This window comes from Chroicocephalus ridibundus, chromosome 22 (genome assembly GCF_963924245.1).
Source record: "Chroicocephalus ridibundus chromosome 22, bChrRid1.1, whole genome shotgun sequence".
Lineage (NCBI taxonomy): Eukaryota > Metazoa > Chordata > Aves > Charadriiformes > Laridae > Chroicocephalus > Chroicocephalus ridibundus.
In genome coordinates, this window is record NC_086305.1 from 7613161 (window position 1) to 7640011 (window position 26851).

The window sequence follows — 26851 nt, forward strand, 5'->3', positions numbered from 1 at the left end:
GCCCCGGCCCCGCGCTGGCCTGTGCTGCTGCCAAACGGCCCGGAGCGAAGAACCCAGCCCTCCTTCCCCTCTGCTGTGAGGAGCGGCCGGGGGAGGCCGGGACCGCAGCAGGGAAGCCGACGGCTGCGGGCATCCCCTGCCCAGCCCGATTCTCCCCAGGGCTCCTGGTGGATGTTCCTGTAAGAAGCCGATGGGTTTGGGAAGTCGGTGGCTCAGGAGGCCAATTCCCAGCCACGACCCAGCACCCCCCACACCAGCCGGCTCCGAATGGGGCTCCAGCCTGAAGGCCCACGGCCCCGCTGCGGGTCTGTGAGCCCTTGGCCTCGTGGCTGAGGAGCAGGAAGGACCGGACGGACACAATCCCTCATCCCTCCTCGAGCACAGCGCCAATGCATATGCGGAGGGCGAAAGCAGAGGGACAAGGGTGAGGTCCCTGCTTCTCCTGACACTCCCGTGTCCCCCATGCAAGTGCTCTAGCAGAGGCCGAGGGCTGGCAGCTCCCACAGCCTGGCCCAGGGGATCACCGTCACCAGGCAGCTCCGGTGTTCCCTGGCTGAGGGCAGAGCCCCGGCGCCACCACGGTGCTGAGTGATGCACCTGGGAGCTGCTGGAAGGGGCTTTGCCTGGGCACTGCAGCGGATCCAGGGGAGGCAGAGCCCACCCCTGGTCCTGCGCCATCACCCACCACTTGCAGCCTCTCGCTGCCAGCCCTGCCTGCACGGGCAGGGCAGGGGAACGGCCCTTTACGTGCCCTCCCAGCTTTCAGGGAGCCAGACCGACCCCTGCAAAGGCCAGGGCTGCTTTTAGTGAGTGTTTGTCAAAAAACCCTTCCATCAAGGTGGAAGAAATTCAGTCATAAAATGACAGGCTAAACCCATCACAGACACAGACAGGAAAACACACACACGGCCCCCCCCCCCAGCTCTGCCCCCAGAGAGACACAGGCTCTGTGACAACCTCAGTCCCCAGAAGGTTTGACTCGCCCTTCTCCAAGGACTCTTGAGGAGTCCGGCTCATCCCACGCACCACAGAGGAACCAGCTTGACCCACGTGTCCCCCCCCCGACGCACCAGCAGCCACCAGCTCTCCAAGTCATGAAGAAACTTTTGTAAAGACAACCTGAATGTCTTTATTGATTTCCTATTTACAAATCACAAAGCTGGCCAAAAGCGGAGTGTGAACACTGAACGAGAGCATCGGATACATTCATCAACACAGCACTGGAGTCAAGACAGTCCCAGCTCTGCTCAAAAGGTGACGCGGTACAACAGGATGTCTCATACTTTTGGAAACAGGCATGTCCAACAATTAATTACATTCATCTATCTACAAAAGCCAGAAATTGCATCAAACTGCAGAAAAGCCGTAAGAACAGAAGTTGCTCAGGTGTAGCCAAGGTCGGTGCCCGGCCTCCCCCAGCAGGACAAGCCACCAGAGCTGCCACGTGGGGCAAGGGCAGGAGGGGGGAAGAGAACAGTAGTAAAACCAGACGCTTCCAGGGAAGAGGCAGCGAGGAGGCGCCCGCCTGGGACAAGCCAGGGCCGCCCGCCCGTCCCCCTTCTTCCACAGCCCCCCGCGCAGCTTTGCTTCTTTCAAATCCCAGTTATTTCCGCTATTGCCACCTCTGTACAGCGACACCCCAAGGTGGCGAATCATGGAATCACAGACTGGTCTGGGTGGGAAGGGACCTTTAAAGCCCCCCCAGTGGCACCCCCTGCCCTGGGCAGGGACACCTCCCACCAGCCCAGGTTGCTCCAAGCCCCGTCCAACCTGGCCCTGAACCCCTCCAGGGACGGGGCAGGCCCCGACACAGTCCTTGGGGGCGCGTAGTGAAGCTCCCACAACCCTGGAAGGACGGAGGCCGGAGTGCTCACCACTACGGACAGACCGAGGGGCTGCCTCCCACAGGGGCAGGAGCCTGCCGGGTCCGTCAAATCCATCTCACAGCACCCTCTGCATCGCAGAGAGTCGGGTTCAATAACTAAGTCATGGACCCACCTCTTTTTTTTTTTTTTTTTTTTTTTAATCTCTTTTTGTTTTTAGTACTGGCCATATTAAAAACATCCTACCTCGAAGCAGGCTTACAATATACACATCTTACACCGTCTTCCTAGAGAACGTAACACACTATTGACATCTCTAATAGCTACTGGTTAGGAGGTGCACCACGGGGAGCAAGAGGAGGAGACATCCTTTCCCCAGCGAGGGAGCAGGCACCGAGCTGCCCGCTCCAGCGAAGGATGACCAGGTTTCGACTTCCAGCAGTTAAACATGGTGGTAAGCGCTGCCCGGCGAGTTACAAGGGCTCCGCGTGCCTGGAGCCGAGGTTGGCAAAAGGGGAAGCTCAGCTTTGGGGCAGCTCCACCCCTGCCAGCGAGTCCCGCACAGGCTTGGGAAGGCTCCGGCCCCGCTGCCGAGCGGTGCTTTAATTACAAGCTGCCGAGGAGGGGGAGGAAACAGTCTCGTCGTCTTCGTGGTGGGCAGCGAGCGTCGCACTGGTCAGGCAGCCGCAGGTACAAACCCCCCACCTCCTCCCCGGCAGGACAAACCTTTCCGGCTCAGCTAAAGTTGTACCTGCTCCTGGGGAAAAGCAACCGGCCCTCAACCAGGTAAGAAGGGGGCGACTGCAAGATGACCATGCTCAAAGCCAGGCGATATTTGTAAATCTTCCTCCCGCGCCTGTCCAAACAGGCAGACTGGGCAAACGTACACAGGCAAAGAGAACAATCTTTAATGTTTCCTAAACTGTTCCATAAATCCGCATCTGTCTGCTGCGGTACCAGGTACCGGGCAGCTGCACATCAAACCTTTCTCCCTACTTGGTCTGAAGGGGCCCCGGGGGGGGGGGGTAGCAATGCACGGAAAGGACCGAAGAGAAAATGCATTGAAACGTGCATGAAAACAGCAGCAGCGCACGGGAACGGGGGGAGGCAAGTTCCCTTCCTTGCTGCAACTGCTAAACCCCGGCACTAGCCGCGAAGGATTTGATTAGCGCAGTCACAATTAGCAGGGGTTCCCTGCTGCTGAAAGCTGCCCGGGGCTTATCTGAGATCACCCATCTTTTGAAACGCGCTACGGAGCCCGAAACAAGCACCAACCACCCGGCCGGCCCCGTCCCGGCAGCCGGCACACAGGGGAGGAGGAAAGAACTTGCCCAGCGAGAGCTGCTGCCCCTGCCCAGCTCCGCAGGTTGCCATCACCAGCTGCCCCAGGTAAAGGATTGTCGCAAATTAGTGAGAACAGCACGAAAACGCCGCAGTCTCTCCAGAGGCGCTCTAGTTTTGAGGTCTTCCCTCAAGACCGCGTCGCGCTGAAACAGCGAAGCCTCAGGGAAAAGGCCACTTTCCGTAATTTTTGCTGAAGGCAGCCACACGTGCCGTGGCGGGCGGGAGGCGCCGGGCACAGGCCGGCCAAGCCCCACTGTGGCAGCCCTTCTCCCCTCCGCTGCTGAGCGAGAGCAGAAGAGGACGCGCCACACAGCCCGGGGCTGTCTTCTGCAGGCTTATCTCCTCACAGCAAGTATAACCACGACCAGAGCCACTCGTTTCCATGCTTCTGACCGGTGGAAAATCATCTACATTCATTACAGTCAAAAAAACGCATGTTGTTAGATAGGATTAATCAGTAAAGTGAAAAATGACTAGCCACAGACAACCTACAAATGATACCGGTATACCAGTTAGTCTGGTACGTGATAGCAGCAGAATCACTAGCACAAGGCAAAACATGAGCTTTGAAATGATTTTACTGAGACCTTTGGCTAGTGTGGCTCCAATCGGTGTGGTCAAACTCAGCCAGAAATTTAGTTTGGAAGGTCACGGGGAAGAGAACAGGAAAGTCCAGAGCCAGCTCCGCGGCCGCACTATGTGTAGAAGATGATCTCTGGGATTTGTCCATCCTCCACCGAAGTGCCGTTGTTATTCCCAGCCGCGTAACAGAACGTAAAGCAGGTTTTGGCTCCTGTTGTTGGTGATTCATGGATCACTTTGCGCAGTCCTTTGGTTCCATAGTGGGAATCTGGACCCTGCGATGGCCACAGAAACAAGCACAGGTCAAGACAGGGGCCGCAGCCCCACGGGACTGTGCCGCCCGGGCCCACTCTGGGAGGTTTGGCCGCACAGCCCGCCCTGAAGCGACGAGCTCTGGAGACCTCACAGCACCTCCCTTTGCTTTCTGGTTCTCGCACCTCAGGTATTTTGAGCAAAGTCCTCGTCTCTGCCGGAACGTAACGCCACGTTTAACCAGATCTCAACAGTTAAACATCAACTTTTTTGAGGCACTGCAGGCAGGCCCTGGGTTACACACCCGCAGAACTGACCGTTCATCTGTATGCACCAAAACAAATCCCGTCACTTCATCACTGATGTAGCCTGTTAATTACTGTACGCTTGCAAGACAAGTTAAAAACCAGCTCTGAATGCTGGGGGTGAACCATTCATCGCTCCACCAGGTGAAGGACAACAAGAGCAGACCTTCCAGATTATACTACAGGCCTTGAAAAACGCAGAGCAAGAACCTGCCTGCTTCAACCCATCCTTATAAGCCTCCCCTCCCCCCGCGCCACCCCGGGATGGTACCTTTAGAGTAGCACATGCCGTATAGTTGACGTTGGGTAAAATCTCAACAGGCTCCTTGAACATGACCCGGAAAGTGTTTGATGATCCGTCGCAGCTGAACCCCGTGTCGTTCTGCCCCAGGACCGTGTTACTGTCTGTGTGGATGATCTGCGAGACACGCGGTAACTTTTAATCAGCACCGTTAGTTGAACGCTGCCCTGTGCCAGCGCAGGTGTGCGTCCCCTGAACTGGACCGACTCTGAGGGACTCGGGGTTTGACCAGCCCCGTTACGACTGCACTACCCCGCTGATTCTGTCCGTCTTCGCTGCTGTGATCACGGCGAGTAACTGTGGGTTGGGGTCCCAGACAGCCCAAGGCACTCGCCGCTTACCCTGAAGCCTGGCAGGGGACAGACAGCAGGCCGACGTCCTGCACTTGGGTCTTTGCTTGCCCTTCTCCTCCAAGAGCTCAGGGGCACCAGGAGGAGACCCTGACAACTGAGGAAGGGGTGCTGACAGACTGTGCTCATCACATCAGCCGTGCTGTGCTGGAATAACCTTCCTGGGGACGGTTCTTCCCAAGTGATCCAGACCAGGGTTACGTACGCGCACCCAGAACAAGGCACACAAGATTTCCATAAGCCACCCTGGTCTTTGAACAAGATCACGATGGACTTCAGACAACTGAGTCTCCCTCAGTCCTACTCGTCATTGCAAATGTGACACTGACAACACGAGGCCACCCATCAGCAGCGCACAGGCCCAGCACAGGCCCAGCAATTGCCTTCTTCTCGTCCCTTGCTGGATCATGGCTGCTCCACTGCATTTGTACAGCTCAGAGCAAGGGACGGCCCAGGCACCATCGCAGCACCCAACCGCTGCCGCAGCACCTGCAGGGCAGAACTGGCCTGGCCTGCTCGGTGTGGGAAAACACGCGTGGCTTCTTCTCAAACTGCGTCACAACTCTCCGAGACGCGTTTTCAAAGGCTGCGAGCGGACTCGGGGAGATACTGCAGTGACGCATGCAACGGGAGGTTGCATAAAATCGAGAGCAATAATCCCTCTTATCCCCGGTAACCCATCTGGCCCTCACTACATCTGCCAACCACCCTATCTAGAGAACAAGTACAGTCCCTTCTGACTTAAGATTTTGTTGCATGTTCACTAAAGTGTGTAAATTAGTCCCTACAGCAGCAAGTATTTTTAACATAGCAGAGAGAATTACCTGTATATTTACTTGGTAATCTGTTGGCCCGTGTATGGATCCGTATAATCCAAACCCAACTACAAATATCCTTTTGTTTACTGAGAACCTGCGGGAACAGATCAGGAAAGTCAGACCAACTTGCCACTCCTGTACTGTTTTCATACAAGGATGACACACAAATATCTTCACTCGCTTTAATATTACACCTATGACTTAGTCAAACATACTACAGTTTTAGGGCAACTCTTACTAATAGCTGAAATCCTTTACAGAAACCATCGTGTGTAAACTTACACCTTCCACTGTCCTAATGGGCCAGCAGTAATTTTATTTGCTCACGTAAAATACAGAGCTGCACAATCCCCTCACTGAACTTCAGAGCCCAGGCTCAGAAAGCGTTTTCGAGGTTGCGGTACGAAGTCGGCATCCGAAAAAGCCAGCCAGGCAAAGGCCTGCGGCACGTGGAGTAGCGCCCACCCTCACGGCAGCAGCAGCCGTTCCAGCAAGGTAACAGCAAGAAGTGTCATTAGGTATTTCACTGCTGAGCGCTGGAGGAGAATCGTTAATGTGCTTCTGAGTATTTGCTGCAGAGTGGCTGCACTCAAGATTTAGCCAAGAGCAGAAAATACGACTCAACAGCTCCTTAACACAGCAACCCCTGCTGCCCACAGCAGCAAGGGGAGGACATTCACCCCGCTGCCCCGCTACAGCTCCATCTGCCCAGGCAGCAGAAAGCCTCAGTGCCTGCCAAACTGCCCCCATCATTTCTTCACCGATCCGCCAACATTTTCGGTCCTGCCTTTTTGAAGGCCAGACACCTGCGGCAGGCTGGAGACCACTGCTCTGCAGCCAGCATAAAACATTCAGTGTTGAAACTGCACACAAGCTTCGCTGGAGACTGACCCCGACCCCGCCAGCAGTTGCGGCTAAAGTCAACTACAAGCTCCAAAACGTCTCTGAATGTGAGAGCAGGAAGTGTTTGGAGCTGGCAGCTCCACCGATTACCATCTCCTGTAAGAGGATGAATGGACAAAAGATCCGACCGACAGCTCTATCGATATGCAAGAGAACCACTGATGAAAAATCTTGACAATTTTGAAGAACTGTATTAACCTAAGTCCTCCTTCCACCCAAGACAAAGAGGAAACAGGAAATAACCAAGGCTTTCCGATTACCTCCTGTCTTGCTCTAACTTGGCCACTCAAAGCCTGCAACACCCCCCCCAACACTAGCCACGCCACTGTCACCATGACTGGGCTTTACTGTTTCTCTACAAGCTTAGGTCTAAACAAACTAGAGGCTCACAGAAAAGTAAGCGCAGCAAACATTTTATCCTAATCCTTCCCTCAAATAGGCAAGATTAAGGGGCTTCAACAAGCCACATTTACAATAGCGCAGGGAACTGACCTGATGGAGTCGGCACACCCAGGCCCAGGAGGAAGCCAGGAGCTGCCTGGTGACTCCAACCGCTACGTGCCCGTACAGCTGCAGGAACCCACTTGAAAAGGAGCGAACCAATCCCACAGCAGGCCTGCGCTGGAGGGCCACATTTGCTGGAAACTTTTGCCAATACCGAAGCGAAGTGGCAGCCCGCAGCTGCACGTGCAGGTTAACGCATCAGGCGATGCTTTTGCCCAGCAAAATGCCTTCCCTTCAGGCTTCGCACTACGTTTATATGGTGGAAGTCAGGGTCTAGCACGTAACCTTGCAGATTTGGGTCTAGGGTAGGCTCAAAGCTCAGTAAACATGAATCTATCAGCAGCAGAATTAGCAGAGAAGCTGACCTTATCCTGTCACTAGTCCCACTGTACCCCCAGCGGCTCTCCACCTGCTGGAATCGGCTGATGCTGCACTCCTTCCCCCGCAGGCAGCAGCGCGGTCTGTCGATGAACTCCACCCGCGGCTTCGGGTTGACTGTGAAGTGGAGGAACAGGCTCACCACTTCCCGGTCCGTGAGGATTCCCGACTGGGCAGGCCCTGCAGAGGAGCACGAAAGCAGCGATGCCGTCAGAAACCAGAAGGGATCCTTTGGGGATTTACGTGGGGAGGCAAACTCGACTCGCAGCTAAGAGTGGGCCAAACCCACATCACACACGGGATCTCGCTGGTGTGCCGGGAAGTCAAACCCCAGGCAGAAACGTGCTGCCTGCCATCTATCAGCACGCCGGTCATGGACTGCGGAGCCACTGTACGCAGCACGTATGTGAAATGATGGTTAAGCGTGCGGCTCTGCAGAGCACTGGGCTAAAAACCTAAAAACATGCAGCTAATCCTTTCCCCACTCCCTCGGGAGATGATAATACTGGTAAGAGACAGGGATTTTCATACATCTGCACCTGTATTTCGTAACATTACTGTCGAGGCATCACCAAAAGCCCATGAGGGGTAGTGGGAGGGAACGTCACCTGGTTACCATCAACTCAGAAAGTATAGGAGTATTTTTCCATCAAGACAAAGGTGGTTCAGCTTGTGCCACCTTTGACTCCCTCCTTCCCTCAGGCATTTAATCCCCGCTTGGGGTTTGTTTGGTTGGGTTTTTTTTTTTTTTTTTTTTTTTAATACCTTTATTGTAGAATCTAGGGGAAAAAAAGCTAGCAATTTTCGAAGAATTAAAACACATTCTCATCTTTTCTCTGGTAATTAGATGTTTTTTTCCTGAAGCGATGCTGAACTCAAGCTTTGGAAACTACTCTAAATACTTTCAAAAGTGGAACCGGGTGTCTTTTAGCTTAAGAGTCAAAAGCTGCTCTGCATCTCTATTTGCAAAAGGACTTTAACAGAAACAAGACTACTGCATACCCGAGAAACAATAGCATTAAGTGCTCGTTAGTGTGGGAAGCAAATGCCTAGCTACTTGTTGGTCCAAAACGACTTGTAGTTGGTTAAATTCAGCACAGCGTTATGCAGACATAATGTGGTCCAAGGCTGCAATGGGTAGAGATGAAAGAATTTAAGGACTGCGAACAGATAAATGAGCTTACAGATACTTTGCTCAGCAAAAATTAGCTGTCATTGATCATGTCTAAACTTATCCCGTGTTGCTGCAATTCAATTCTCAAATGTTTCAAATTACTTGCTCTAAGGGAGGGGAGGGACATATTTGCCAGTTAAAACATCTTCATGCAAAACTCCCATGTTTCACACCAGATTATACAATAAACTGGTGAAACCACTGTCTGTAAAAATCCTTTTTCTTTTGGGAGAGGAGGGGGCTGCGGGGAACGGTTTCCGTCTCCTACCTCTGCTGTGACAGGCTGCAGAGATGGGGCCCGGGCCAACCTCATGGAGTTCACCCAGACCAAGTGCAGGGTCCTGCACCTGGGTCGGGGCAACCCCCAGCACAAACCCAGGCTGGGGGATGAGGGGATGGAGAGCAGCCCTGAGGAGAAGGACTTGGGGGTGTCGGTCGGGGAGAAGCTCCACACGCCCCGGCACCGTGCACTGGCAGCCCAGAAACCCCCCGCAGCCTGGGCTGCATCCCCAGCAGCGTGGGCAGGGGGGCGAGGGGGGGATTCTGCCCCTCTGCTCCGCTCGGGGGAGACCCCCCTGCAGTGCTGCCTCCAGCGCTGGGGCACCGACAGCAGAAGGACACGGAGCTGTTGGAGCGGGGCCGGAGGAGGCCCCGGAGATGCTGGGAGGGCTGGAGCCCCTCTGCTGGGAGGACAGGCTGAGAGAGCTGGGGGGGTTCAGCCTGGAGAAGAGAAGGCTCCGCGGAGACCTTCCAGCCCCTGCCAGTCCCTAAAGGGGCTCCAGGAAAGCTGGGGAGGGACTCTGGGACAAGGGGGAATGGTTTGAAACTGGAAGAGGGGAGATTGAGGTGAGATGTGAGGCAGAAATTGTTTGCTGTGAGGGGGGTGAGCCCCTGGCCCAGGTTGCCCCGAGAAGCTGTGGCTGCCCCATCCCTGGAGGGGTTCAAGGTCAGGTTGGACGGGGCTTGGAGCAACCTGGGCTGGTGGGAGGTGTCCCTGCCCAGGGCAGGGGGGGTCGAACTGGGTGATTTTTAAGGTCCCTTCCAACCCAAACCATTCTATGCTTGTATGATCACAAGGCTGTGATCTGCTCAGAGCTGCTGTTTGGCACGGTGCACACCGAGGAACAGCATGTGCCGTGTTTTCACCCAGTGCCAACACAAAGGAAAGTTACCCAGTTCAGATGAATGAATCTCTGCCTCCCTGACCAAGCTGTTTCTGAAGAGATTCACGTCCCTAAGACCACACTGCTGCTGTGACGGGCAAAATAGAAAGCGGGTACCAAGTTTTAACCACAGATTTACTTCTTACTAATATCCATCTTCATCTTGAAATATGTACATTAACTGTTGATACGCTGACGCCATCTCTGCCTTGAGATGTGATGTGCAAAGGAAGTGGTGTCAATGACCCTTTTTGCTCCTTTGCAGCCTAAAACAAGTTTCAGTTTTGAAAATGGCTCCACAGTGTCTTTTAGCATGAAAACTATTTGAGCCAATTGCCAGTTTTCAGTCCCTGGAGAACCACCAGAGTACAAAATCAAAGACAACAGGCCATGAAAACAAAACAAAAAAATCTTTAGTCAAAACTGTTAAATGATTTAGACATCTTTGTAGATGAAGATCTTAATGTAAACTTGAAAAACGTTTTGAGACGCAGACTAAACAATGCCAACCCTACATCTCAAAGAACATTTTGAAAGTTTTTTCTGCTATGGGGCTCTGCTCTGAAGGGCATCAGCAAGACATGGCCAATGCTGCCACTGGATCACAGGCGGCAGCAAATAGAGGATGGGGAGAAACATTCTCATTTCTCTTCAGGAGCAGGGTACAACCAACACCAATTATCTGCAAGTCATTAGCTTCATGTAGTTTAAACACTTGGAATAGTAAGAAAGGAAAGCATGCGAACCCCTGTGTGGATCTTTGCTCTCAGCTGAATGAGAAAGTAACCATCTAAACATACTATGAGTACAAACAGCTATGATCTGACTTGCTCCTACCCAATGGAGCACCGTAGTCTTTAAAAGAGTGAATGATTATGGATGAAAGTAGTGTTTACACAGTACATTTTGTAGATCAGTGGGAACGGAGGATAATCTCAAATTTAAGTTACTACAGGGTACACAGAGAAAATCCATTTTCATGTACTTGATCCTCTGTAGTTCAGAGAAAGCAAAGACCAGGGTTGCCAGAAATGCCTTTGTTCAGTTACCTGCTGCAAACTCCTCAATAGTCATCAATGGGAAGCGGATAAGAGAAAGCGCTTTGCCCAGTACTTTCCGCTTGTTCTCTGGAATCACCTGAAGTTGCTGCCGTTGACACTCAGCCTCCGACCAGCGAACCACTGCATTAAACAAACGAACCTCCCGGATCCCCAGGGTGTCCCTCTCCAGCACCGCAACCAGGGTGTCTGCAAGGCAGGACAGACAGTGACAACTTTAGGCACTAACCCAAATCACCTGATTTTACCTTGCCAGAAGTACCCTACGTACAGCCAAGATAAATAAAAGAGAAGCAATTGGAAAAACAGGGTCTCCCAAAAGCGCTGCCTGCAGCCTCTGAGGAAGGTATATCTGCATATTCCATAAGCGAGTAACTCGCTGGAGCAGCAAACAGTGCCCACTTAATTGGCATGTTAATGGCAGTGCAGTAGAAGGAGTTGCAACTTACTTGACGTCAAGTTTGGATGAAGCAAGCAGCATGAAAGCCAGAAGGTTACCCGTGCCTTACCTCCACGGTCCATCTCATTAGAAGAAGGTTAAAGTCTGAATTTTAATGTTTATTAACTGTGCCCAGCAAGTTTGGAAACTGCATATGATAATTAAAATAGCCAGTTCTCGCTTCCAAAAACGCAACACCTTTTTAACTCCAAAACCTGACAAAGACTCATGAAACAATGCCAACTCCACAAAAAGAAGGCAAGTTACAGCCACCCAAAACCTGCCAACATCAACAGAGGAAACAGGCTTTGTATCATGCCCAGAAAACTCAAGTTGCACCAAAGTAAGTAGATTCCAGGATATTTCTGCAAGCAAGCATGATCTTTTGCAAATGCCTTGTCTGTAGCCACTTGGTGCCAGACCGTTCAACAGATTGCTCCAGAACAGCAAAGCCACAAAAGAGAAGTGCCAAGTATTAACCTGTAATAACTTTCGAGGCCAGCTTGTTATGAAAGCATGGAGAGGGAGGAGGGGAAAAAAGCTTACCCAGATCAATGTCTGTAAACCCCTCTGCATTGATGGCATCTGATGTGTTCTTGTCTATGTTCTCCAGGCAAAGGCTGGCCAGCTGAGGCTCATCAAAAAGTCTTGCCTAGTAACGAAGAAGCAGTCGTTAACACAAAAGGTATTTTAAAGTTTACACTAAGGACCCCCCCCTTCCCTCCCAGAGCCCATCTTCATTAGCAATACTATGCCTGACTGCATGATGAATTCGCTGGGCTGCAGCAGTCTTTCACAAGCAGTTAAGCATGACAAGGCAAACACTAGAAAAATCTGCGCTTGGCATCAGTTCTGGTTGAGCTGTACATGTCTTCAGGCACGTCTTTGTTTTAGCATCACACCAGTTAACGTGGCCATAGTGCTTTCTGGCGCCATACCGGCCATGTCAGCCCAGCACAAGTAATTTTTACTACAGCGTTTTTATATTTAGACCAAAGCTTTGCCCAACGACTCCAGGCCTGCGCGCTCTAGGGATATGCAGAGACAGCTTATTCTATAAGAATATAGTCACCCTGACCTCACGTATTAGCAAAACCGCCTTAGCAGGCACACTGCTTGTGTCCCATTGAGATGCGCAAAACCCTGCAGGGTACACAGCCTGCTTAGTGCATTCGCATGTTTTGCACAGAAACAGCTACTCTAATCTAGTTACCTTGAAGAACTCCCCCCCAAAATAGGTTACTATTCCAAACAAAGCCTGCACACAGCTTGGAGAGTGGCTCAGAATCTCTCTGCCCAAGGTAACTGCAGTCTTGTAACAATTTCACTACCATTTCAGGTGCCCCCAGACTGCCAAGACATAGAATCATAGAATTGTTCAGGTTGGAAAGGCAGTGGGAACACACAAGAGTCACTAGGATGACCTCTTATTTCCAATGCTTTGGTTTTGCTATTTAGGGAGGAACTCCCTTAACATCACACTTCATACTTGCTAACGGGCTGTAGAGCTCAGCAAGGCCCACCTTCGACGCCGAGAGCTGAAACAGCTCCCCATTTTCTCAGGGAGCAGGGAAGCTTCAGCAGTCATCACCTGCTCCTGGGGCTGGAGCCCTGCCAGCACCTTGCACTCTTGGCATCCAAGAGCTGCGACTGACTCAGACTTTACTACTGTAGTGGCTCCCTTTCGACACGTGAGGAACCTACATTACACTCGCAGAGTTCTCACCGCACAGTGGCTTTTGGCAAGCTATTATTTCTTTGTTGATCAAAGTGACATTTGCATGTATGTCTGGCATGAAAGAGGATCACGGTTTACTATGAGGCACAATCAATCCGGAGAGCTATTTGCCACTGATATTTCTGCCAGAGATTAGCAGTTGCTTGAAACGCTGTCGATGACACGGCTGCTGGACCAGCAGGATTCAGTAATGATACACGCAAAGGAGGTTTGCGGCTCTACGGTCTTAGGTCCACAATCTGAAGCCTGTTGGGAAATGTTTTGTACAAGATGCATCTCAGGTCTGCAACTGACTGCGCAAATTGTCAATTTGTTGCAGTAAAAGCAGGAAACAGAGTCCAATTTTCACACTGAAGGACCAGAACCAAGAGCATTTTGAGAACAGATCCACTGAGATGCCTTATGCAGCCCAAGACACAGATAGGTTTCTCAAAGAACACCAGCCTCAACCATTTTAGAGACTTGATATACTGCAATATACGACATAAACTGGAACACGTCTAGTTTACAAAACTAGAACATAAGCTAGATACAAATCACGACTCACAACTAATCATAATGGATAAGCCGCAAACAAAAGGAACCAGGAAAGCCTGTCTCCATCTGTCATTTCAGCTGCCCCAGTGCAGCTGATGGAGTGCCAGGCAGTAGTATCTTGTTTTTGATACCTGAAAAACTAGGAACACCTTCCCCTTTGGTCAAAGAAGGACCTTTGTAAGGAAGTCACCATGAACCTAAGTGTTACCTTGCGAAAGCTGCAGTCAGGTTGCAGAGACGTAGCATGCCGCAAAAATCCCTGCATAAAACAGTACCACCATAAAGCTGACACCGCTAATCCTCATGAGGTGATGGCTCATTAAGATGCCTCTTCAAAACCGCAGCCTACAGGAAAGATCTCTTCTCGGCCCTTGGATAACGGCTCCTGAGCTTTCAGCTTGCAGGCTGCTGAACCCAAAGAACAGGAGCGCTGCAGTCAGAGAGTTACAATTGTCCTGCCACGCATCTGAGGGAGTGCGGATCTGGCTACCATCACCCAAGTGAGGATCTTTAAGTCTGGAATCTTCCCCAGGGAAATGCAGTGTGGTTCCCCCTGTGTCTCAGAGGCTGCCTTGCTTGTTTACGGCATGTGGAAAAGGGCCAAGTTAAAAAGAGGATGTGTAAAGAGGGACACAGTATTTTGCAGCACTAGCTGAATCCTAGCAGCGAAGAGCGTCTACAAGAGCAATGGAACGTGGAACTACTTTAAGAACCTGATCCAAATATTTAAACTTAAATAATATCCCAGCCTATCTGCAGCAAACAAACAAAGTGCTCAGCAGCGACTGCTTCAGGCCAATGCTGCTTCAATTTCTGCGAAAACTGCTGGTGTAGACACTGCCACAGATGCGATAGCTAGAGTCAGACCCTGAAAGATGCCTGTACTCCTGACAAGGAGGAAAAAAGCCAGCAGCCAGATACGCTGGGCAAGGCAGGACAACCCCCCAGAGCCAGGCCACCTCAGTGCACAGGGTCCCAAGTCAGGGCAGCTGTGAAAACTCCTCTGCAAGGTTTGTTTAACACCAGAAATCATGGCAGCTTTCCTGAGCTGGCTGATCAGAAATACCCTCCAGAGCTAGTATTGCCCATTCTCTAAAGGAAAGAAGCTCGCACACACAATGCCTATTTGTTTCTCGTTCCTATACCACCCAGAGCAGGGCGTCCCTGGCAACACTACACACTGCGCTGTGGAAGTCACTGGTATGTCACCAACTGTCAGCAGAGAGGGTGGCAGGGACCAGAAACAAACAATGGGGCTAGAAAACGGAAAGGATAGCGATGCTAATTTAATCAACCTGCATGCAAAGTCTGATCATCTCCAAAATAAGCAGAAATTGTAAACACTGTCTTCTAGTTTGCTGCTTAGAAGAGACAGATGGAATATGGAGTAGTCTGGCCCTTACAGATTGGATCAGACAGAGGGGCACAAGGATGCGCAACCGACCCCACCGAGAGTCAAGAAACGCAGCTGCACTGGAACTGCAGGTTTGCGTGCCTTCAGTACAGTGGGAGGGTGAGCTGGAACAGGCTTTGTTCCTCTCCAAAGAAAATAAACTGAAGCACTCATGAAAAAGCTGCATCTTCTGTCTTTCACCCCCATTTCAGGGAAACTATTGCAAAAATTCCTTCAAAGAACGTCTGACTGGCTAGGTGTAGCAAGCAGAGAAAGCTTATTATATCACTCCTGAATCTGAACAAGCAAAAATCCTCTCATTTCACTTTTCCTCTTGGCAGATGAAATTTTTCCACCCTGTTAATTTCTTCCCCAGCTCACACTATGGAAGGAATCACCTGCCACCCCAAAACAGAAAGCAGATCTGAAACGGCAGCAACAGTTGCTGTATTTCATTGTTCTTTGTAAGAATCTGCTCATCGGCCCTAGACTTCTGTAAGGAAGAATGCAAAATGACACAGAACTGCTCCATTTCGGATGATCAACTCCGTAACACTCAAAAAACTTCTGTTTTCCTACCGTGATGGACCTTGCTCAAGGGACTTCATGCAAATGATTGCAAACTCACCTGTGTTAACAGCATGAATGCATTGTCTGCTCGGAGGTTTTTTTTCAGAAACTCCACACAATGAGCTTCAAGGGCTGGAACTGCATATTTTTTAGCTGTGTAAAGTGTTGTCATAACAGTCTCTGGTCCAATCTGAACTTCGTCTGAATAAAGAAATCTGAAAGCATGCAAACAAACATTGCTCTAGTGAAGCCAAGAAGATAACAGGGTAAAAACCCTGGCAGTGCATAAAAAAACATGTTTGTCTGCTCATCATCCTGGCCCCATTTCCTATACTTGAGAGATGGAACAGTTTTCACATCCTTTCCACTGACTCTGGTTTACCAAGGAGAAGCGTTTTTTTTTGTTGGTTTTTTTTTTTTTTTTAAACACACTCTTTATGGTACAACTTTTAATGAATGAAATAGCTGGAATATCTGTTGAAGCACCTCAAACTGCTTAGCATCCCACAACCAGAGAGCTGTTTATTCTGCCACTTACGCTAGCCTAGAACACTCTCTGGCCAAGGGCACCCCTTAAAATTAACGGTTTTGGCTGTTTGATTAGACTAAACAAGGACAAAAATTCAACCCTGCCTACTTCAGAAGGGAAGCTCCATTTTACGTACTATTTCAAAAGCGATCAGCTCAAACATATATATCCACTGCAGATGAGGTGTTTTATCCATACCCCACTTTCCCCTCGTCTCTTCACTTTATATACCGTGCTGTTTCATTTCATTGTATAGATGTTCAAGTACAGCACACAATATAATTTCAGCATAAAGCAAGAGTTAATTGCAATGAAAAACAAGGACTGCCATGCTGCTAGCAAAGCATCAGCCGTCACCGTTAGGCCAAAACAAGGAAGTACATTCATACCGCATGGAAAAACAAAGGTCTTCATAGGAAGCCTGACCGAGCCGCCTCATACCCAAGCATGCTGATTAGAGACAGCAGGAACTGACAGGCTGAGCCCAGTAAAACCAGTTACACACTTGATGTTAGTCCTAATCCCATGCAGAGGTTTTTGTTTACTGTTTTTCCTTTAACCAGTCGAGCGTTTGCCAATCAAGATCTGAAAGGCACAAAGCACAGCAACAAAAGCACAGCAACGTGTGGTGTGGCTGCTGTTCCTGGAGGCTTCACGCAGCAGCAGGGACAGAGCCAGGCAGCGTCCCCGTCTGGAGGGACCTGCAGTGGAGCTCCTGGTCCTCCAGCCAGAGAGGGCCAGGATGCGATTCAGAGGAGCATAGACAGGGGGATTCAGAGGAAGGGAAGCGCTCTCGTCGCTGTTGAAAGCGGGCTTTTGTGCCGCTCTAGAGCATCTGTTAATAACAGCATCAAGCCACAGGCTCAAGAACGTATTTTGCACACATCCCCCTTCACCAGTCCTACTTTCACTACGTAATCCTTTTTATTACGAGATTAAAAGAAAACATTTGCTCTAAAAACAACTAGTTCTATTTACTGCAATGACTACGTTAGTATTTATTTTTACAATAGTCCAAACAGCGTGCTCTAAGAGGGATAACAAGAGAGGCTCGAACTGAAAAAGTGTAGTATCAATTTAAAAGAACATTTAGATTATAACCCCATACAATCAAAAATGTTCTTTGTGTTATCATGAAAATGACAATAATAACAAAAAAGGATCTTTTAAGGAATTATAGCAGACCTATTAAAGGCAGATAAATACAATCATGATCTAGTGTCCAGAAGGGACCTTCTGCTGAACATTCAGGACGGGCACTTCGTCCCTTGATAAGCTCCTGGTCCTACAACATTAGGTCAGGGCTTGGATCAAGCCCAGTACACATGTAAGGATCAGCTGCCATTTCAGATCAGTGTTTGGAGGGATTGGTTTTACTCTAGGAAGGTTCGGTTCTACTCTAGGAAGGTTCATACCACGTTCTTGGTAAGCTTCCTACTGGAACGCAGCACCCAAACTTCCTTTGGCACATTTAAGCTCTGAGCATTTTAGAAGTGACAGTTTGATTCTAGATTTAAGCATCTAAGATATCACTGGACCATGTGCACGGCTACTGTAGCATAACTGCAAACTTTAGAGGCACTGTTATAATCCACACACAATTTCTCCTATACAAAATATAAATGTGTCTGTTGAAATCCACCTAAACTCATCACCTTAGTCTTTTCAATTATCATATTGTTTATACAAGTGCTGAAATCTCAGCACTGGCAGGGAAACCACATGACTTTGCCTCTAATTCACTCGGTATTTTAGCTTCACTAAGTTTTAAAGACAGATACTAGCTCTGCACTCCAGAGAGATTTGCCTGGCTGATAGAGAGTCATGTGCCAATTACAGGGATTCCCCATGTGCTGGTGCCTGGTTTAAAATGAGCCAAAAGGGAGGGGGCTAGGGGCTCCCTATTATTTCTGGTCTTTCGTTCCAGTGAAGATCAATTGTAAAATCTAAGATAGCACAGTCACGACTAAAGCACTTTTTAAAGGTAAAGCAAAAAGTGTGCCAAAGCTATATATAGACACTGCTCCTGATAGGAGGCAAACAGGGAACATGTCAAGAGCACAGGGCTGGAAACCCCTGGAAGTAGGTTACAGAAATCCTATAGAAATGGGACAATGACTTTTCAGCATACATTCAGGATTGCTGCTGGGTGTTACACAGCACCAGCCGAGCTTAAAGAAATTGGTGAATAGCATCTTACAGCCCCTTCCTCCTCCTTCCCCCAGCACGCAGACTTACAATGCACGCTGTAAATGTAAATTCAAAAGCAGTTCTCCAAGAGAGGAATAAAACAGGCACAAGGAGAGATACCACACAGAATGGCTGACACTGATTTCACACCCTTGCTTACCTGTTATAACTTGCTCATTTGCCCATAACCTAAATGAGCTCCAAGTATTTGTAACTTCCAGAGCTTTAAGAGGATCGCCTTTCCCCACTTCTCTCAAACAGCATTTGGATCAAATCAAACCAGTTCACGAATGAGAATTTATGAGACAATGTCTGAACAAGTGAGTATCAACTTAACTACAAAGGCCAGCACATGCACTTACTCCGATTGCTAACCAGAACACCTCCCTGTTGGGGCATTTGCATGGTGTAACTACATATAACTACATATTTATAAAATTATAAACTCTCCAGTACGGTTTTGCCCATACTGCAGAGCAGCAGCAGGAGGGCATATTCACTGAACTATTGCTAAACTAAAACATGGAGCGAGTCAAATGTTTTTGAGCTAGACTTTTACCCAGGAAAAGAGGGGTTTAACACCAGCCCTTGAACAGATCAACAAAGAGGCATTTTATTTAGAAACTTAATGACCTCCGCTTCACCAAACGGTTTGCTGCTTTCATTAAAAATATTCATCTCCACAAACAATTTGTTCATTCCAGTTATACTGTACATCAGAAAAGTCTTACTTCAGCAGAGCTAGGAAGGCAGCAGGCTCCACATCAGGCAGCTCGATCTCTGTAGAAGTTGTGGCCATTCCACCATTAAACATCGCATCGAAGACTGCGCTGCCCACAGCCAGCACAAACCTAACGTTAAAAAACAAACAAGGAAAAAAAAACCAAAACAACAAAAACTTACGTTAAACCATATTCACTTCCCAAAAAAATCCCAGGCTAGTTACTATTCCCCAAGGCCAACCCCAAGGGAAAGCAAATTCCTAGCATTAAAGCAAAAGTGCTTTGCAACAGAAGGGAGTGTCAGGCTTTCTGCTCGTTTACTGCAAAAACACCAGAGGTTCAAGTGACTTCACTCTGAGCCCGTCCCAGTATACAACGCAGTGATGGTTCCCCAAAGACAAGATTTCGTGCATTATGGAACAGAATATATGCAGCTGCTTTGCAAAGTCCTTGTACAAATCTATGGACCATTCACGAGGTTGAGAAGCTAAGAAAGGACAAAGTTAAGGAATTTAAGTTCTTCCATTGAACAGAGCTCAAGTCTTGGTGCAACTCCCCACTGTCAGGCACTGAAAACGCTTATGGAAAACTTGTGAATACACACTACCCATCCTCCTCCCTTCTCCCCATATGCCAGGACGACATCCTTGGGGACAGCAGGGCAAGCTCTCAAAACATGCGAAGTGCCCCGGCAGCATCACCGGGAGCTGTGGACACCAGCACCTCCCGCAGCAGCTGGCACAGGAGCTGCCTTCCCCAGGCACGCTGCTGTCTCCTTCCGTTCCAAACCTGCTTTCGGCTTAACCTAGAAGGCAGAGAAAATCTCACCCAGAGCAAACTAGCACTGCTAGGTGCACACAAACCCTTTTCGCGCTGCTGTGAGTTTATGTGGTAATTAACGGCAAGAAGCATGTTATCGGCCCTAAAGAAAGAGGAAGCCAGAATTCCCACAAACCAGGTTTGAGACCAAAAATAATATTCCAGCACTCCCATGTAAACAAGATGATTTCCCTCACTGATAAACACCAACTCCTATTTTAGGAGGAGGCAAAGGCCTGCGCTGCTGAGAGGCCTGTGTATATTTAAGCTGCTGTACCTGCCTTATGCCTTGAAAAAGACATTTTGAGAACTGTCATTGTTTGAAAACGCAGAACTGAGTTTTTCCCAGTAAAGCAATCTTGTCCCTGGTGTCATAAAGCACAGGCCACACAGGTGACAGCTCAGCAGCGTGGGGAAGCGGAGGAGACCAGGCTGCAGAAGCGATTACTGCAGCCACTTCTCCAACCCACTGCAAAAAGGAAGAAGCTGGAAAATTCAGGGGCCCTTGCTGCAGCGGAGTTTGACGCACACTTCCACAGAGAGAAGCATCAGGAACTGCAAGCAGAAAACCGTACAGGACAGAAAACACGAGACAAATCTCCAGTAGTTGGACCCCAAGGAAAGCCCATCACTAAAGGGGAATTTCAGTTAGATTTCACTGCAGCAGGAAGTGACACAGAAGCCTTTTTCTTTTCTTTTTAAACAAAATTTGTCATTTTCTCACTTTTCACTCCCCTCCCATCCAGAGGAGGTCTTCCATAGATACAATACAGCAAAGCGCCGTGGACATGCCAGGCTTGTTTGCCATGACAGACTGCTGGGCTGACAAGCCGGGTTGTATTGTTTCTGATCAGTTAAAGAGAGCTACGGGCAAACCACAGTGATTTTTAAAAAAAAACCCAAAGTACGCACATGCCTATTTCGATCAAATAATTCTGAAGAAAAATGTCTAGAACAAACAAACAAAACCAAACTCGTTCACAATACTAGAATTGCTAGATGAAACAAAAATCTCTGTTCCTACAGAAGCAGTGATGGTGGCGAGACAATAGCAGGCATTATCTCTGAGTATACATCCTCGATGAGCAGACAGCCTTCAAAAACAATTTGAAAAGGGCATTAATTAAAAAAACACCTCTCAAATTTTTGCTTCCATTTCACTCGGGGACAAGTCAGCCTGATTATTTTAAACTGCTGAGCCCGAAAGGGATCCCAGTAGGTGCCAGAGATACACAGGACTCTGAATTTTAAGTTTCCTTAAAACATTAACAGAACAACTAAGAAAACCCCTCTCCCTTCGTGGTGTCTTCTTACTCTTGCTAAACGAACACTTAAAGCTATTCTAAAGACCCCCCAGGAAAAGCAGGGATGTGCATCATTTCTCTTACACAGTCTAACAGTTTTCCCCAACTGCTCAGGTCTGCAAAAGGAAGAAACGGGGTTTGTTTCAGATGGGAGAAACACGACTATTAAGCCAAACTGGCAGAGTAACAGGACTTTCTTTTGTTTTCCCCTCCTATTTTCTGAAGCGCTGTAGCGGCCACGGCACAGCAAGCCTCTCTCCTAACCCCAGGGTGCACCGCCTGATGCAAACATGCAACTCTCAAAAGGGAAATGCAGGTACCCTAAGCTCAGCATAGTAACCCACCTTTGTCACAGGAAGAATTCAAACAGAGGGTTACTTTTAAACAACGGCACGGTGCACATAATAATGCAGACTACTGAAAAGATGCAGAGAAATCAGCAGAAGCAAAGCAAAAGAACTAAGAAAGCAACACTTGATTTCTCATCATTCCCTCTGCACGTCTAAGAATCAAAGTGAACTGACTTTCAGCAACAAGTCACAGGAACTTCCACGAGCTTAATAATTTGATTTGTCTTCACGAGGATCCAAAGTTGACTCTGAAGGCTTTTGAAGGCCTGCAAGAAAACGTCTTTCATTACACTACCGATAGCTTCCTACCCACCAGTTTTCACTGCTTCCTTGTTCACCTTGGCATCTCCACCTTTCACCTAGTTTAATTTGTATACCCAACAGCCCTGCTCCCTTTCCAGGCACTATGGTAATACCAATAATAAAATAAACCACTCAAGAACCACGACTATCCCACCGCTGCACACCACCTCCCTCCTCCACCCGCTCCACTGTGGAGAAATCTTAAAATGTCTATTCCAGAAGAGCTGGCACAGGAACAGAGCAAGATGTGATGTGCTGGAGCTCGGTGAAACCATAGATGACAAGAAGGTAATGAATGAGGATCGTTTTCTTGCTGCATCCTTCAGCACAAGGACCAGAGACAGCAGGTGAAACAAGCAGGAGGCAGGTTCAGAGACCCCCAGGAGAAGCCCCTCACATGCAACCCCAGGAGTCGAGCGCTGGGACACCTCGGCACACAACACTGCAGGTACTGCAAGTTAATACACATCCAAAAAAAAGACAGGACAAGCTCAGAAGAGAGACGCCCGGAAACAGCAGCCAAAAACCTACTCAGACTGTCCCTGAGCTCCAGATCTCCCAGGCTGGAATACCCAGGGGTGTACCGCCACACGCTTGTCCTGTTCCCTTTTGGGCCATGTTTTCTGGCCGATTAACAAGGTTAATTATCACACCCATGCAGCTCCTGGCTCATGAAGTTTAGATGCTTCTAATCTCATTGATGTTGTGCTTGATGAAGCAGATCTGAAAAAAGACCAAAAAAACCCCTTCCCTGTTACTGCTCAGCCGAATCAATGCGTTGACCTTGGCCACGTTAGCATTGTGAAGCTTCGAGGCAGCCTGCTCCGTCCAGAGTTTATTAGCCTTGACATCAAAAAAAACTTAAGGCTGTTCCATCTTCTTCATGGCTGATTCAGCAGCAAGAGGGAACACACTCAAGGATGGAGCTTGCTCCAGGGTAGGCAAGCAACTTCCACAGGGTCTGGAGCCTCATGAAGGTGGAAAACATCTGATTTTCTCAGGGCTGCAGATGCCTCACAGGACAGTTGCTTGGATAGGTGAACCTTCAGTTGAACCCAGCACAGCCACTCATGCTATTTATCTACTAACAGGGCTTTCACACACAAAATGAATATTTGCTCTTAGTCGCTATGTGAGATATCTATTGTCTGCTTTATACAAACTGAACTTGCCAGACTCTCTTAGAAACGCACCTGAACCTACAGCTATCTCACACTCAGAAACCTCCTCCCAGCACCACCACCACATGTGGACAATATCAACCATGATCGCTCGACATATACACCATTTAGCTACCTCAGCCTACAAATACACCACCTCTGCTATGCTCCTTCCCAAGGAGCCTGACCAGGGAGCAGCTGCACTATCACTTCCAGCTCCTGCAGGACTGCAACTCTCAGATTATTTGTGCTAACCAGTTTGCCGCCAAAACTGGCAATTTCTAACACACCACGCAACCATAGCCAAGGAGACAAGTAAGATATCGCAGACCACTCCTCGCGGCACCACTAGCTGCTGTCCAAGAACCCTATTTAGGATGTGCTCCTACTGCAGCCAGGCTTTATACCTGGGCTGGTCTGAAAATTTAACACAATAAAACCAGAGAGTAGAGAAATACTTACCTGTTAACTGTGCATTATTTCAGACACCTAGCATCGAAGTACGAACATCTGCCCCGGTCGCTGAAGCAATACAGTGCCTCTCAAATGAAGCTCATGGCTGCTTTGAGATTCTATTCCAGCGCAAAATATCTTCTGCTGTCAGGCTGCTGTGGGAGAACTGAGCACAGAAGGGGTCTGGGTGGTTTTATTTTAAGCTCCCTGCTTCTGAAATAACCACGGTACTTCATGAATCATCAGGATATCCCAACTGTAATATCATACAGGCAACTTTTACTAAAATCTATATAATCCGTAAGTGGGATGTCACAGCGTGACACACTGTATTCTATCTTTACCACCCAGAGCACCAGATGGATTTCAGAGCAATTAAGCAGCATTTCACTTTGGGGCTATTTTTTTAAAAGCTTCATTTATTTTCTATTTATTTCTGGGCTGAACATCGCCCCTCCCCACCTAGGAAGCCTAGTTCTCAGGACAGGGACAAGCTTACTCAAATACTAATTAAGCTTCAAATTACAAAAGAACAGAACTGACACCCTAAATGCTCAAAGCAGCCTAGAAGAAGTGTGTTTCATTCAGAAAGTGAGAGAAAAGAGGAAATCTGAAGGGGAAAATTCCAGCAGCGCAAGCACTTAGGAGCAAAGCAATAGTTCAAAATAGTTTGGAGTGAGGCTCCCTTTGCCGAGCGCTCAGGACGCCAAATAAGCCTTCCCCCACCCCAATTAAAACAGGTCCCATCTTTGAGCGAAAGGCTCTTGCATTCACTGTCGGCAGAGCCGAGCAGCCCAGGAGGCCCTTCCCGGAGCGGTGGGTTGAGTGGCATGCATCCATTCACCGGAGCTGCCCCAAGAAGCAGTTGAACATCCATCGGCCACATCGGGTTTGCGCTTTCCAGGTGGAGGAAATTCCGAGCAGCTCAGAGCTGCAAACTCTTAAATGGCAGCTCGGCCTTTAACCTTGACCAGTTACCACATGCCCAGATGTCATTCTCAATACAGCTCTTCCAGAATCGTGGGGTTTGGTTCATAGTAGCGGGTTACCCCTCCAAAACACAGGGCTTCAGAAAAGATTCAGTAAAGGTTATTTTCAAAAGAAAATGTTGTGGCAGAAATTTGGCTTCTAAAATCATCGCTCTTTCCTTTCCATCCCCAGTGCTCTCACCAATCCCTGTATCTGTCAGCAAAAATCAGGCAGCCTTGGAGACTATTCCTCCTCTGCTCCACTACCCACAAAACCAAAGGTTGCTTTTGAGCAAGATCCAGGGATCTGGGGTTTTTCCCCACAGCGCTTGCCCCAGTCGCACCCACCCTCCAGGGAAATCACTCCCAGCCGAAAACTGGACCCCGTCACCCAGGTTGGCAACCGCAAGAAGAAACACAGTATCGATCGAGGGTTAGGGCAGATTTGAGACGACAGCAATGGTCATCACAGACCAAACTGGGGGGACCCCGGTGCTGGTGCCTCCCACCATCCCGCTGGGAGCGGAGCTGGGCCTCGCCGAGGCCGCGCATCCCCCGGAGCTCCAGGTAGAACATGGGGTGAAGTTACCCAAACCACCTTTCTCCTTCCATAAGGGAGGCACGGAAGCCTGAACCCTGTACCACCCCCTCCGCCCCGCATCACCCCCCAAACTGGGGGGACCCCCAGACACCCCACAGCACCTCCACGGCCTGGCCCGAGGCCCGGGACCCCCGACCACCTCGCAGCACGGCCTACGGGCCACCCCCACGGCCTGGCCAGGCCACCACAGGGCTCCACAGCCCGCCTGTCCCCCACAGCCCACCTCGGACGCCCGGGTCCCCATCCGTGGGGCACCCCACGTTCCCTCCCCGCCTCCTCGGCGGGGCCCACCTGTGCGCCGGGATGCGCTGGGAGCCGCGGCCCTTCCCCACCAGGAAGTGGACGTCGCTGAGCACCTCGTTGTTGAAGAGGAAGGCGAACCGCTCCTGCACCGTCGGCTTCGTCGCCTGCCAGTTATACACCGGCTCCCGCTGCAGCGCCCCGCCGGGGCCGCCCGCCCCCCCGCCGGCCCCCGCCGCCCCCACAGCCGCCGCCGCCGCCGCCGGGCCCCCCGCGCCGCCGCTCGCCGCCGGGTTGGCGGCGCCGCACTGGTTGTAGGTGAGGCCGGGAGGCGAGGGGGGAGCGCCGTTGGTGCAGGCAGCGGCGGCGGCAGCACCGTTGCCCGGCGGCGGCGGCGGCGGCTGCGGGCAGGAGGAGGAGAGGCCCCCGGGGCCCCCGCCGCTCCCACCGGCCGCCATCTTGTGCGGCGGAGGCGCAGGAGCGCGCGGCGCGGGGCGGCGCTGCAGCAGCACCAGCACCAGGAGCGGCGGGCGGGACACGGCGGCGGGCGGGAGGGGGGCGGCGATGGCGATGGCTGCGGGGCGGGCGGCGGCGGCGGGGCGGCGGGCGGCGGGGCGGGTGGTGATGCAGAGAGCCGGGCAGCAGCGGCGCATGGAGCACGGCGCGGCGCCGCCGCCGGCCGGGCCAAGGGGGGAGCGGCGGCGGCGGGGCGGGGAGAAGGCGTGGGGCGGCGGGCGGGCGGGGCCGGGGTGCGGGGCCGTGAGGGGAGCGGGGCCATCCCTGAGCGGGGTGAGGGGGCGACCCCCGAGGGGAAAGAGGGGACATCTCTGAGGAGGATGAGGGGGCGATCCCCGAGGGGCGGCTGGGGGGATGAAGGGGCGATTCCTGAGGGGCAGTGTGAGGGATCGCAGAGGGGGCTATCCCTGAGGCGGTGATCCCTGAGGAGGATGAGGAGCGATCTCTGAAGAGCAATTTGGGGGACGAGGGGGCGATCCCTGAAGAGCAGTTTGGGGGATGATGGGGCGATCCCCTAAGGAGCAATTTGGGAGGGGGGCAAGGGGAGCGATCCCTGAGGGGCAGTTTTGGCGGGTGAAGGGGCCATCCCATGAGGGGGGTCATTCTCGGGGGGATGAGGGGCGGGGGGGAGCAATTAATGGAGGGGAGAGTGAGGGTTGTGGTGACGAAGGGTGTTGGTGCTGGGGGCTGAGGAGCGAGGGAGGTTTGGGCCAGGGAGAGGAGCCGTCGGGGGCTGAAGGTAGGGTCGGGGGACGGGAGGATGTGGAGGGGACAAGGGTCGCTCCCTTCCCGCTCTGACAAAGCAGCTTTTCCTCTAAAGCCTCGGCCATCCCCAGGACACCCTGATCTGTGTCACCCAGCAATTCCTCAGAATAATTAGCTCAGGCCAACAGGCCACCATTGCTGACACTGGGCCTGGAGCACCACCTTACCGAGAGCACTATGGGTGTTACCCTGCGCATAGCAGGGAGCCGCAGCTCTCCTCGGGGACAGGCAGATCCGCGCTGGCCTGATCCCTCACCTGATCGTGCCCTGCTGTGACGGAGATCCTGTGAGATCCGCTC

The 26851-nt window shown here is 50.6% G+C and overlaps 1 protein-coding gene across 2 annotated transcripts; it reads right to left on the reverse strand.

Annotated features, from left to right (window-relative positions):
* Positions 1 to 1110: 1110 nt before the first annotated feature.
* On the reverse strand, positions 1111 to 25944 carry BTBD2 (BTB domain containing 2). 2 transcript variants are annotated; one of them, XM_063358427.1, is made up of 9 exons: positions 25323 to 25944; positions 19083 to 19202; positions 15691 to 15847; positions 11941 to 12046; positions 10947 to 11144; positions 7548 to 7740; positions 5782 to 5869; positions 4578 to 4724; positions 1111 to 4024 (listed from the first exon to the last, which is right to left on the reverse strand). In XM_063358427.1, the coding sequence occupies exons 1-9, from the start codon at positions 25922 to 25924 to the stop codon at positions 3863 to 3865; spliced, it is 1773 nt and encodes a 590-aa protein (XP_063214497.1). In that variant the 5' UTR covers positions 25925 to 25944; the 3' UTR covers positions 1111 to 3862. The 2 variants fall into 2 exon arrangements, 1 of the variants encoding a protein (XP_063214497.1); XR_010073988.1 differs by having other exon boundaries at positions 3885 to 4024; positions 7592 to 7740.
* Between the last annotated feature and the right edge of the window lie 907 nt (positions 25945 to 26851).

What these genes read in the sequence shown, in the direction of transcription:
- BTBD2 (XM_063358427.1), bottom strand. Translation starts at nt 25,924, where the DNA reads ATGCGCCGCTGCTGCCCGGCTCTCTGCATCACCACCCGCCCCGCCGCC. An exon ending in GCCTTCCTAGCTCTGCTGAA is followed by an intron (nt 15,848 to 19,082) that starts GTAAGACTTTTC and finishes GCATGCTTTCAG; the next exon opens with ATTTCTTTATTCAGACGAAG. An exon ending in TATTGAGGAGTTTGCAGCAG is followed by an intron (nt 7,741 to 10,946) that starts GTAACTGAACAA and finishes GCTCCTCTGCAG; the next exon opens with GGCCTGCCCAGTCGGGAATC.